The 14,001-nt window shown below is 45.1% G+C and overlaps 2 protein-coding genes across 2 annotated transcripts in view; both read right to left on the reverse strand.

The window, feature by feature from the left end:
- LOC134367164 (G-protein coupled receptor 143-like) overlaps positions 1-14,001 on the reverse strand; it is a 248,805-nt gene that overhangs the window by 119,082 nt on the left and 115,722 nt on the right. The window lies entirely within an intron of this gene.
- Positions 1-14,001, reverse strand: part of LOC134367013 (protein Shroom2-like) — a 75,468-nt gene that overhangs the window by 9,682 nt on the left and 51,785 nt on the right. The window contains exons 2-3 of the mRNA XM_063083663.1: positions 2,550-2,571; positions 386-880 (exon numbers count right to left, since the gene is read on the reverse strand). Of these exons, the coding sequence (XP_062939733.1) occupies positions 386-880; positions 2,550-2,571 (517 nt within the window). The remainder of the gene's footprint in view (positions 1-385; positions 881-2,549; positions 2,572-14,001) is intronic.

A 14,001-nucleotide genomic window follows, 5' to 3' on the forward strand; every position in this document is an offset into this window, starting at 1 on the left:
GACATTGTCAACTGTCCCCTGGGGCAGACAATGGCCCCCGCTGAGAACTGTTGCCTTACGAGAAAGGAGAGCTGTGGGCATCATGATAAATCACACGGGCCTCCAGCCAGCAAAGCTCAGCGGGCTGCAAAGCACGTGTGTTTCCACGCCTTTGCCACCCACCGAAGTCTTCATCCCCAGGGACAAGGTCTCTGACCCTTAGCTTTACTTTCAGTAGGCTCACTAAAAAAGCTAAAAAGTTCTCAGCATTGGGGAACACTCATAAAAACCTGCCCCCCCCAAAGAGCAGTCATGAGAACAGAGAAACAGACACGCACCCCTCTCCCTTTTAAGCCTTAAGATGCCGGCAGAATCATGCACAAACTGGAAACGAGCATCTACTTACTTCTCCTCTGCGGTCCTCGGGGAGGGGACCTTGGGGAGCAGCTTCCTCCGCTGCTGGGCTTCTTCCAGGAGGTGCTCGTCCTTGGGGAAGATCCCTTCCATCAAGTCCATGGTGGTTTTAATCTTTGCACTGGGATCCAGGATATCGGCCAAGGACTTATCCTTCCCCACGATCTCCCTGGCCAGTGCCTCTGACTTCAGCTCTTCCACGGTCTTCTCTTTGGTCCTCACGTAGCCTAGACCGGGAAGGGGCGCAGGGGTGCTGGGGGGCTTGGGCTCAGGGCCCTGCCGCGTGTACACGCAGAAGCGGGAGTAGGACTGCTCCGGCGTGCTCAGCGTCTTGATCTGGTGTCTCTCCAGGCCGGTGGGCAGGGCGGGCGGCTCGGCTGGGCACGCCAGACTCTGGCGGCTCTCCTTCTCGGGCCGGCTCTCCGAGTGCACGATCTTGATGGGCACCATCTTCACCGTGGTGTTGTTGCCCATCACCCGCTCGATTCTGAAACAGAAGAGCCTCTGCTGACATCGCAAAGCATGCTCTGGGCACCGACTCCAATCCAGGACTCTGACTGGTGGGTCCCCCCCTTACAGATGGTGCACCTTACTCCAAGACCCAACATGTCCCAGGGAGGCAGAGGAGGTCAAGCTCCCTCCCTCCCCTACCTTGGTCTCCCCACTCTCAGCAGTCTGACTCCTTTCCATTCTCAAACTGTCCACCTCACACCTACAGGCGTCTGAGGGCATCTTCCTGCGGTTTACTGGTGATAGGAGGGTGGTTTAATTTCCATTTGTTTTTATTTCAGTGAGAATGCAAACTTGAAGTCCCACTCAGTTACATTTTCTCTTGTAGGGAAATACATAGTGGATAGACGTTTTTGCAGAATTATTGTTAGTGCCTTTAGTCAGTGTTCCTCAAAGCAGGTTGGCACACACCTGCGGGCTGCAGCGTGGTGTCCGGGGCCGCGAGAATGCCTGTCAGGAGGGGCTGTGTCTGGAGGCCCCCTCGGAAGCTTCCTCCTGTGCTGGCGGGTGCTGCATCCCACTGCACCTGCCTTCCACCTCCCACACTCCTGGCCCCCTCCCTGTGCGCGGTTCACACAGCAGACGACAAGGATCCCACAGCCAATAGGGAGCTCCCGGTGCCGTGTCATTCTCAGTGGCTCACAAAAGGCACGCATTCCTGCTTTAAAAAGAGTTTCTCAGTGAAAGGACATGGGGAGGTACCTAAAGCACCTGGGGCAGGGAGAGGTCAGGAAGAACCCTCCCGGCCCATGCTGCTGTGCCTCATCTGCGACAACCCCAATGCCGGCTGCTCTCAGCTGCACCATGCTGGACCACACATAGGGGACTGTGACATAGGCTGCCAGGACCAAGATCTTTTCAAGGTATTTTGAAAGGACATATTGGAGAAAAGAGAGCCATCTGCTGGTGTCCAGGAGGGAAAGAAAAAACAAGTCAAACAAGCAACGCAAACTCAGGACGTGTTTCTGACTCTGACTTGCAAATCACTTCTACAATGTGAGCTAATGGACCCAATTTTCAGCAGCATGAGGGAAGTGGTGGTGCTCTGAATTAAGTGCTGTTTTTCAGCCTTTCACCGCCGATTAGGAACACAGCACGGTTCTTTCTCTACACATAAGGGTGTGCTGTGCAGGTTAAAATAAAATAATTTTGTATTTTCTTCCCTCTCTCCAGTAGAAACCTCTGAAGAGCTGATGTTTTCTATCTAGGTACTCCTACACAGTCCCCGTAACTCCCTCCTTGTGAGTAAATTTTAAAAAGTCTAACCCTGTGGAAAACACCGTTTAGATACATCAAACTTAAGAAGGGAAATCCTGCCGTCGTATCCAAGCTAGGACGGACAAAAACCCTTCGCACCCGTGTCACTCCAGACTCAGAAACTCTGGCCACTTGTTACTGACGTTAAGCCGGATGGTATTTCCATCTTCCCCTCTTTGTGCAGAAATTTGTTTCCCAGTGAAGGAAAGCATGATAGAAAAAATTAAACAACAAAATCAAATCTTCCACAGGTTAACATAGACTTTCCAACAAAGCATCTATTCCTGGTCACTCTCTCCTTCTTGAGAATGGTCAAGATTTCCACATTATAGAAGTCTGATGAACGTTTACTTCAAAACAAGGACAAGATGCAGTGGATTCGGCCTTACCGCAACCAGGCCCCATCAATTCCTAATGGAAAGGTGGCACTGGGAGGAGGGGGGAGAGAGGGGAGGCCAAGATCCGGCCCCTCCCTACGGGCTAGCCCCCACCTCAACCTGTCCCACAGCCCCACTAACACTGAGGAGGCTGAGTGGAGGGCAAGAACGCCGCCAAGGGAACGGAAGTAGCCTGCGGGCTCGGCCACACGTGCTGCTGCTCGCAGGTGCAGGCTTTCGTGAAGACTCTCCCAAGCCCACTTCTGCGAGCAATCAAATCTCTACCTTCACTGCCGGGACGGAAGATGCTGCTGGCCCCATCGCCATTCTGTTGTTTAAAAGTCAAAACTAAACACAATCAAAAACCTCAGAGAATTTTAAAAGGTTTAAAAGTAAGCTTGCTCGTTTTAGGACAGGCACGGATACATTTTTATCTGGAATGACTGACTACTCAGAGGGCAGGGACGTTTTGTTCTCTCCTTCTCTGCATTCTTACTGCTGAGCTGCTCGAGAAATATCTGTGGGATTTGTGGTGCCTGGCACGTGCCGTACATGCAACAGATGGAGAGAAACAGAAAGGAGGGACACAGAGACAGGCTGGTGGCTAGTGCCCAGGAAATCAAGGCAGTCACTGTAGGTCAGGACCAGGAGAGTGCCTCTGAGCTGAGGCCGCTGAGGAAGTCACGCCACAGCCAGTCCCTTGCCTGCAGATAGAGTGGAGGACTCCTGGTGACTGGTAATTGGGATTCCATGTTTTCATACCAGGACTCACCAACAGCACACATCTTGGGGATGGTGACATTTAACTCAGTGCATTATGAGCGAGTTCCCTGGCATCAAGTTTCGTGAGTGGCACTGCTGCCATCTACTGACTGCATTCCCGGAAAAGAATAGAGAGAACACAGGGACTGCTCCAAGCGCCCACCCGGAACGCTGCGCGTGCCTATACGGCAGCGGACGCAGGTTCAAGGACAGCATCAGAGCCTGACAAGTAGGGTAAAACCACCTTTGTGGACCCTAAGGACATCGGATGGGAACACTAATAATGCAAATGCCCAAAGATTCCTTCCTCCTGCTGTCACTGCTTGTTAGAGTCCCTCTCAACCCATAGAGGAGATAGAGTGAGAAAACCCACACTCACTAGAATACCACCCGCCTCCTGGAGCCCACACCAAGCAAGTTCCTCAACGGAGAGCACTGCAGTCACACTAGTTCCCTGATGGCACCCAGAGGGGAACTAGGCCGACTCGACTGCAAAGATATCACACCTTTTACCCACTACACAGACCTCTCTGTTGCTTTTCCTTCTGCTATGGTGTGAATGTTTGTCTCTCAAAATTCATATTAAAATCCTCAACCCCAATGGGACGGTAATAAGACAAGGGGCCTTTAGGAGGTGATGAGGTCATGAGTGGAGCCCCCATGAATGGGATTAGTGCCCTTATAAAAGAGACCCTGGAGAGCTCCCTCACCCCTACCACCATGTGGAGGGAGACACAGCGAGAAGGCACCGTCTATGAACCAAAAAATGGCTCTCACCAGACACCAAATTTGCCACACCTGGATCTTGAACTTTCAGACTCCAGAACTATGAGAAATGCATTTCTGTTTGTAAGCCACCCAGTTTATGGTATTTTATTATCACAGGCTGAATGGACTAAGACCTTTCTTCCAGAACTAACGATGTTACCAATTGAAAAAATATTTAAGTAATATCTACATTTTAAGTGATAAAGCACAGTTTAGGACCACAGATAAAGCTGTAGTTGTGATGCCACACTTGGAGATACAGGACAGTATCAATAATGTCCTTTCACTGTTAAGTTCTTTGGAAACTAAAAAAAAAAAAAAAAAAAAAAAGTCTCGAGACTCCAGAGCAGTGAGGTCCGACAGAACTTCCTGTGGTGACCGGAAATCCCTGAGTGACTGGAACCATGGCACCCATTAATCTGGAATGTCCCTCTTAGTCCCTTTGTGAGATCTGTACTGTAAGTCACTGAATTTTTGGAATCTCATTTCTAAAACAGGCTAGCCTTCACTCTACCTCACAGAGATTCCTAACTCACTTCTCAGCTAAGTAAACTCTAAGCTGATCAACATTTAAATGCAAAAGAATGACGTGTGGGAGATTTTTTTTTTTTTTTGCATATTTTATTTATTTATTTATTTGTTTGTTGGTTGGTTGGTTAATTTTAACACTTATTTGTACATATTTCTGGGGTACAGTGTGCTGTTTCAATACACGCACATACTGCGCAATGATTCAGTTACGGTAGACAGCATAGTATTGTACCCATTAGTCGCCCTTTTTTCCCCTTCTTCTTCCACCACCAACCCCCCTGCCTGTGGTACCCATTATTCTACTCTCTACTTCTATGAGAACCACTTTTTTTTTAAACTCCACATGAGTGAGATCAAGCAGTATTTATCTTTTTGTGCCTGACTTCACTTAACATGATGGTTTCCAGTTCCATCCATGTTGCTGCAAATGATAGGATATCATTTTTAAGAAATAGCTGAGTAGTAATCCATTGTGGGTATACCACAGGGTTTTTTTGTTTGTTTTTTAATGCATTCCTTCGCTGATGGACATTCAGGTTGATTCCATTTCTGAGCATTGTGAATAGTGCTGTGATGAACATGGGAGTGTAGGTGTCTTTTTGATGTATTGATTTCATTCCCTTTGGGTATATACACGGTAGTGGGGTAGCTGGGTGCTCAGGCAGATCTATTTTCAGTTCTCTGAGGAACCTCCACACTGCTTTCCACAGTGGCTGTACCAATTTACACTCCCACCAACAATGTAGGAGACTTTTTTTTTCTCTGCATCGTTGCCAGCAGTTGTTATTTTTTGTCTTGTTGATAATAGCCGTCCTAACTGGTTTGAGATGATACCTCATTGTGGTTTTAATTTGCATTTCCCTGGTGATTAGTGATTGGGGCATTTTTTTCATGTGCTTGTTGCCCATTTGTATATCTTCTTTTGGAAAATGTCTGTCCAGGTCCTTTACCCATTTCTTAATTGGGTTATCTGGGTTTTTTGCTGTTGAGTTGTTTTAGTTCCTTACATGTTCCAATTTGCAAACACTTTCTCCCATTCTTTAGGTTGTCTCTTCACTTTGTTGATTGTGTCCCTTGCTGTGCAGACGCTTTTTAGTTTGATTAGTCCCATTTATGTATTTTTTCTTTAGTTGCCTGTGCCTTTGTAGTCTTGTTTGAAAAAGTGCTGCCGGCTCTTCGGGAGATTTTTTAAAAGCTTTTTTGTATTAAAAAATTATTGTATATATTTAAGGTATACAACTTGATGATTTGATATAAATTGTGAAATAATCACATGGTGATTGAAATTTCATACTGTGAAATAATCACAATCAAGCTAATTAAATATTCATCACCTCACATACTTTTTTTTCTATGTGGTGAGAACACTCAGGATATACCCTCTTAGCAAATTTCAAGTGTACAGTACAGTATTGTTGCCATAGTCACCATGCTGTACATTAGATCTCCAGAACTTACTCATTTGGCATAACTGGAACTGTGCACCCCCTGACCAACATCTCTCTATTTCTCCCTCCTCCCAGCCCTGGTAACTTCTATTCTCTTTGGTATCAGGGTGTTGCCGGCTTCATAAAAATGAGCTTGTTTCTGGCTATGTCCCCGCATCAAAGCTTAGCTCCTGTTAGTACAGTTCACTTCCAGGGCTCTGCTCAGTCCCGTGAAGTCAGAAATTGTGAAGGGGCTGAGGCTTTTCCCCACCTGCCAGCTAACAAGGTAGCCTGGCCCAGTCTCATGTTCATATCCAGAGTCAGGACCCTGGAGCCCTGGTCAGAGACGCAGACTGTTTATTATTCACAGCAAAAAGCAGCAGCCCAAGCAACGTCTTGGGTTGGTACCCAACACCCCAGTTCCCACAGGCCATGCTGGGAGGGCCAGGCATTCACCTGCAGGAGCACGGGTTGCCCCACTGGAGAAGAACCCCGAACTGAGCTTTTGTCAGGGCTACTAATGGCCAGCAGGTCCTTCCCTCCAGAGAGGACTCATTACCTGGAATGCCACTAAACCCCTCAGGGGCTAAGGAGAAAGGTCTCTAGGTTTGCAACACTGGAAGGCAAGCCAAAGTCTCCCCGGGAGGGGAAGGAGCAGGCTTTAGAGGCTTGGAATGCCTCTGAAGAAGGAGATTGTCCCTATCTTTATTAGGTCCCTATGTCTAGCTCCCAAGGCTGGTTGTGCCTCGAGCAAAGCTCGTTAGTGTGCCCTTTGCTCCAAACACCCAGACCCTGCAGGAATGCTGAGAAATCCAGGGAGAATTGTCACCCCACACACTCCTTGCCACTTCAGGCCTGTGGTGTTGAGCACTGCCACTGTTGCCAGCCTTAGGTACCGAACCTGCCCATGCTTTTAGAAACAGTCCCTTTATTAAGCTCTCCTTAAATTACCAGGTTTGGGCATGCCACGTGCTTCCTGTAGAAACCCTATCTGAATCAAAATGTACAAAAAATGTACAGATCAATAAGAAAAACACAAACAACCCAACGGGATGATAATCAAAGGCTTTGGAGAGGAAATTCACAAAAGACAAAACCTTGCTGGCCAGTGAGCACGAAAACATGCTCAACCTCAAAGGTGCTTAAGCCACGTCTCCTACCACACAGTGGTGGCCAGGATGTGAGGAAATGGGACTCTCGTTTACTACTGGCCGAACTGGAAAGCGGAGTGATGTGGGAGGACAACTCGGCCTTATCTCGTAGAACCGAGGAGCCTCATCCTTTTCCACCAGCCACTCCTGAGAATCCCAACGCCTCAGGCCTTCACATTCAGTTCTTCTCTAGGCGCGCCCCCTAGAGGAACGCGCCCGCACTGCTCCATCACAAGAGCACTGATCTCCAACTACTGGAAACGACCTAAATGCTTAGCAACTGGGGAATGTGTTAATAAATTATATTTATAAATTTACCTTAGAGCAGGTAAAATTAGCTAAATCTATATGATCATGGGTAAATCTCGAAATCATAATGTTAAGTGAATAAAGGATATACACTTATGATTACGTGTGGAATTTTAAAACTCAAAACAATACTATATTGTTTATGGAACATATTTTTAGTTAAAGTCTGAGATCAAATATAGGAAGGATAAATACCAACTTCATATTAGAGGTTACTTTTGGAAAGGAAGGATAGGAATTAGTTGAATAGAGGGACCCTTCAATTGTGCCTGTAAACCATGATTTCTTTAGAATATCTGAGGCATAGATGGCAGAAAATTAACAAGTATCAATTTTGGGTAGTGATTAGTTGAGTGCCTATAGCATTCTTATCTGTATATTTTCTATATGCGAATTCTTTTATAATTTAAAGACAGTTAAAACAGCCGAAAGTACTTATTCAGATCAGTTAAACAAGTTACAGAGTGTCCACAGGATGGAACACCGTGCATCCTTTGCAGGTATCTCCCACCGCCCACCACTGCCCCCGCAGTATATTTTGCTTTTCCCCGCAGGATTTATATATATATATAATTTTTTTTTCCCGCAGCTGGCCACTATGGGGTCTGAACCCTTGACCTTGGTGTTATAAGGCTGTGCTCTAAGCAGCTCAGCTAGCCAGCCAGCTCTCCATCACATATCTATAACCATGACGATAAATGTAAGATTGTTAACCTCGCCTATACCTGAGTAGTGCCACCATAGGTGATTTGTGTTTTTCTCCCATATACCAAGTTTACAATGAATATATAGTCATTTTACCAGAAAAATAAACAATGCAGTGAATCATTTGTGCAGTAACATGTCAAAATAAACATGTGAGCAATTAGCAGCAGTATTCAATTCCAGACCAAATACTTGGAAAGTATTTTTGCTACTATTTGGTGTGCTTATGCTGGCACCTGGTGGAGAAATGGAAGAATGCTTTATGAATGTAATTTATAAAATTCAGCAGTGTTCTTTAAAGATATTTATAACTATTATTTGTAAAAATGAATACATGCTCATCATTAAAAAAAATTAGAAAATACATAAAAATACAAAGAAACAACAGAACCACCCAAATTTCACTTTACCATTAACTCAAGATTCTGAACTCCTGGGCAGGGTACAGTAGTTCTTTCACTATCAAGTCAGCATTTTTGTTTTGTCTTGTTGGCTGCTGGCTGGAAACTTCTCAGAACTGCTTTCGCTGTATCCCATAGGTTCTGGTATGTTGCGTTTTCATTTTCCTTGGTCTCCAGGAATTTTTAAATGTCCTCTTTAATTTCTTCTTTGACCCATTTGTTGTTTAAGAGCAAGTTGTTTAAGTTCCATGTATTTCTACAGTTTCCAGGGCACCTTTTGTTATTGATTTATTGCTTTATTCCATTGTGGTTTCACAAAATAAATGGTATTATTTCAATTTTTTAATTTCATTATTTATAATAAAAAATTGTTTTTTCTTTTTGGTGGCTGGCTGGTACAGGGATTGAACCCTGGACCTTGGTGTTATCAGCACCATGCTCTAAACAAATGCGCAGACCAGCCAGCCTCCTTAATTTATTTTTCTTAATTGACCCAAGAGAATGGAATATATTTTTGGAGTACAAAATGATATTTGGGTACATTCATACTGTGGGCAATGATCATATCAGGATCTTAGTATATCCATCATTTCAGACATTTGTCACTCCTTTGTGTTAGGAACATTCAGCATGAGTTTGACTAGCTATTCAAGGATGCACACTGCTTTGTGGTTAACTGTAGTCTCCTTATATTACCGTTGAACACTAGATCCCATTCTTCCTAACTCTATACTAGTTTGTATCCACTGACCACCCTCTCCCCTTCCCCCTGACCCTTTCCCCACCAATTTCTAGTAACCACTGTTGTACTGTCTACTTCTGTGAGATCAACTGGTTTAGCTTCCACAAATGAGTGAGAACATGTGGTATTTTTTTCTCTCTGTGGGCCAGGCTTATTTCACTTAACATAATTTTCTCCAAGCTCATCCCTGTTGCTGCAAATGGCAGAATTTCATTCTTTTTTATGGCTGAGTAGATTTTCATTGTGTATATATTCCACATTTTCTTTATCTAATCATCATTTGAAGGACATCTAGGTTGCTTCCAACTCCTGGCTGTTGTGAATATAGCCACGATAAACACGGGAGTGTAGGTGTCCATTCGACATGTTCATTTCCGTTCCTTTGGGCACATATCCAGCAGTGGGATTGCTGGATTGTGTGCTAGTGCTATCTGTAGTTGTTTGAGAAATCTCCATACTGTTTTCTATAATGGTTGTATTAATTTACATTCCCACCAACAGTGAATGAGTTCCCCTTTCTCCACATCCTAGTCAGTACATTTTATTTTCTGTCTTTTTGATAATAGCCATTTTAACTGCGGTGAGATGATATCTCATGATAGTTTTGATTTGCATTTCGCTGATGATTAGTGATGTTGAGCATTTTTTGTATATCTTCTTTCAAAAAAATGTCTATTGAGTTCCTTTGCCCATTTTTAAATCAGATGATTTATTTTTTTACTTTTGAGTCATTTGAGCTCTTTGTATATTCTGGATATTAATCCTTTATTGGATGCCTAATTTGTACATATTTTCTCCCATTCTACAGGTTCTCAGTTCACTTTGTTGACTCTTTTCTTTGTTGTGCAGAAGCTTTTAGTTTCATATAATCCCATTTGGTAATTTTTGCTTTTGTTCCCTGTGCTTCTGAAGTATTTTCATAAAATCTTACCCAGACCTGTGTCCTGAAGTGTTTCCCCTATGTTTTCTTCTAGAAGTTTTGTTGATTCTGGTCTTACATTTAAGCCTTTAATCTGTTTCGAGTTGATTTTGGTATATTGTGAGAAGGAGGTGTCTAGTTTTTATTCTTCTGCATATAGATTTCCAATTTTCCTAGCACCGTTTATTGAAGAAACTGTCCTTTCCCCAATGTGTGTTCTTGGCTCCCTTGTCAACATCAGTTGGCTGTAGGTACATGGATTTATTTCTGATTCTCTTTTCTGTTACATTGGCCTGTGTGTTTGTTTTTGTGCCAGTACCATGCTGTTTGGATTACTATAGCTTTGGAGTATATATTGAAGTCAGGGAGTGTGATCCCTCCCACATTGTTCTTTTTGCTTGGGATTGCTCTGGCTATTTGGGGAGATACCACTGTGTTAGTTCACAGGTTGGGGGTGTGCACATGCACTCTGTGGGGCAGTTGTCTCAGGAGCTGGCTCACTGGGGATGTAGTTGCTGCATTGATTCTCAGGATGGAGGTGTGGGCATATGGTGTGTCAGGGTCTCGGGCACTGGTTTGCCAGTGGCAGGGTCTCTGTGCTGCTTCTCTGACCCAGGGTGGGCCCACCAGGGGCATGTCAGCCAAGCTGTTTGTCACTCGGATGAACGTGCATGTGATGGCTCTAAGACTCAGGAGTGGTTCTTCCAGGGAAATGACAGCTGAGCTGTTTCTCTCAGTCAGGGGCATGGATGTGCTTTGCCTCAACTACCTGAATGTCGGTCTGCCGGTGGTTCTTCTGCCATTTCATTTCTTGGGGCCTGATGTGAGGTCATGCTTCGCTCCATCGTTCAGGAGCTGGTCTGCCAAGGGTGGAGGTGCTGACCTGCTTTTCAGATAGTGAGCGAGGCCAGTAGCTGGGGCTGCTGTGGGGGCCCATTCAGCTACTTCTTAGACAGTTGGCAATGCCTCTAGGCAGGCCTGCAACGAGGGGACCCAACCAGCTGCTTCTCAAATGGTGGGTGGGACTGCTAGGCAGGCCTGCAGAGAGGGGGCCTGCCCAGTTTCTTTCTGGGTGGTTGGCGGGGCCACTAGGAAGGCCTGCAGTGAAGGGGCTCATCCAGCTGCTTTGGGAACTTTTGGAAAGTGTGCTGGGTCAGACTATTCAGGAAAGAACTGCCTGGCCACATTTTCTGGGAGGGCATGGATGCACTCTACTTCCACCAGCCCAGAGACATATTCATTAGGGTAGAGATCAATGAGCTGTTTTTCCAGGTTGGGGGCTCACGTGCACACAACTCTATCAGCTGGCAGGGCTGGGGGTGAGGGGGAGAAATAGGGGGTGGTACACCTGAGCAGGGTCTACCCATCTTATTTCTGGCTGGGGATGTGGGGGTGGATCCGTTCAGCAGTTTTTGGGCTGTCTTCTCAGACTGCAGAACTAGAGTCACCGCCATTGTGAGCCCAGGCTTCAAGCCAGGATCAGGGCATTGTAGCCTCTCTTGTGAATGCTCTGGGACAGGGTAGAGCCTTAAGGCTGGGGAAGCTCTGTGGCTACTGGCGCCATGGCAGGGTGTGCTCTCATTAGGGCTCTGGTTTCAAGATGCTGCTGTCCTTCATTGGCTTGGGTCATGAGGATGGGGTGGGAGAGCACAGTCTGTGCTAGTGTTCTACAGTGATGCAGTGTGTGTATTCTAGGCAGCTCTCTACATTTTGGCTCCAGGCTTTTCCTGCAAAAGGATCTTCTGGCCTCTGTGGTGAGGGTGGGGGTTTTTGTGGGTCCTCTGCCTATGATTTTCCCACAAGGAAAAATTCGTCCTGTGTCAGAGACATGGCAGCTGAGGCCATGTGCCTCTTTCTGCTGCCATTCTGGGCATTCATGCTCCACGGGGATCTCACCAGTCTCTGCTGTACTCCTACACTCTCCCACAGATGTGCCCATCAATGTTTAGCTGTTAGTCATTCTGGTCCTTTCCTGTTGGGGGAATGCACCCTGGGCACCTCTGCTCCACCATCTTGCCCCGCCTCTCTCTCCTTCATATTTGAAGTTTAGTTTTGCTGGATAGAGAATTCTCGGTTGACAGCTTTTATTCCTTCATCACCTTGAATATATCATTCCACTCTCTCCGGGCCTGCAGGGTTTCTACTGAGAAATCTTCTGAGAGCTGTATTGGGGCTCTACTGAATGTTATAGATTTCTTTTCTCTTGCTACTTTCAGTATTCTTTCTTGATCTTTGGTTTTTGAGGATTTGACCGTGATGTGCCTTGGGGTGCTGGTCCTCTTTGGATTGAATTTGATTGGTCACCTCTGAGCTTCCTGCATCTGGATGCTGTCATCTTTATCCATACTTGAGAAGTTTTCAGCCATTATTTCCTTAGATATGCTTTCTAAGTCTCCTTCTTTTTCCTATCCTTTCGGTACACCTAGCATATGGAAGTTATTTTGCTTGAAGGTGTCCCGTAGTGACTGTAATTCTGTTTCACTTTTTTCTTATTCTTTTTTTCCTTTTACTCCTCTGATTGGGTATTTTGTAGATTCTGTCTTCAAGCTCACTGATTCTTTCCTGTGTTTGATCAAGTCTGCTGTCGGAGCTTTCTATCAAGTTTTTCCATTCAGATAGCATATTCTTTATTTCTAGAAGTTCTATTTGGTTTTAAAAATTGATTCTATTTATTTATTTACTTTATTATTATTATTATTATTATTGGCAGCTGGCTGGTAGGGATCTGAACCCTTTATCTTGGAGTTACAAGGCAGTGCTGTAACCAACTGGGCTGATCAGCCAGCCCTAAGAATCGATTCTATTTCTTTGTCGCATTTCTCATTTTGCTCCTGGATTGTTTTCTAAATATTATTTAATTTTCTATCTGTATTTTCTTTTGACTTCCTGAACATTTTAAAGAGGATTATTCTGAATTCTGTATGAAGACATTTCATAAGTCTGCTGTTCTTCTGGGTCCATTGCTGGAACTTTGTTGGTTTCCTTTGGGGTGTCATATTTCTGTGTCCTTTCTTGATTCTTGTGTCTTTACATTGATGTCCGCACATTTGAGGAGACAGCTACCTCTTTTAGTTTTTAAAGCTGTTCTTTGGGTGGTTTTATACCTTTACTGCTCAGTATCAGAACTTTGCCTCTCATCTGTTTTTTCTGTTCTGTGGTGGATTAATAGCAACCATCACCACTTCGTCACTGTACTGGAACTAATCTGCTGTCCTGCTGTGTAGTGGATTGAATTACATCCTCCCAAAACTCAATGAAGCTTGAATTGCATACCCTGAGTTTTATGTATTAGAAAATTAGCCCCCACTGTGACTGTTAATAGAGTGGGAAATCCTATAATGGTAATTATAAGGTGGGGCCTTGAAGACGTGATTGGGTTGTAGCACTCTGCAGTAGTGAATGGATTAAAAATTGTGGTGAGGGGTGTGGTTCTTGGTGCCTTAAAAGGAGGGGAGAGGGCTGGCCCTTGGCTCACTCGGGAGAGCGTGGTGCTGATAACAGCAAGGCCATAGGTTTGGATCCCATATAGGGATGGCAAGTTGGCTCACTGGGAGAGTATGGTGCTGACAACACCAAGTTAAGGGTTAAGATCCCCTTACTGGTCATCTTAAAATAAAAAAAGGAGAGGAGAGTCTGTCTTTCTCTCTCTCTGCTCTCTCTGCTTCCACCATCCTGCAATGTGAGACCCCCGGCTCACTGTCATCACCAGCAGATGGAGTTTGGACTTCCCAGCCTCAGAAACTGTAAGC

Source organism: Cynocephalus volans, chromosome X, assembly GCF_027409185.1.
Source record: "Cynocephalus volans isolate mCynVol1 chromosome X, mCynVol1.pri, whole genome shotgun sequence".
Lineage (NCBI taxonomy): Eukaryota > Metazoa > Chordata > Mammalia > Dermoptera > Cynocephalidae > Cynocephalus > Cynocephalus volans.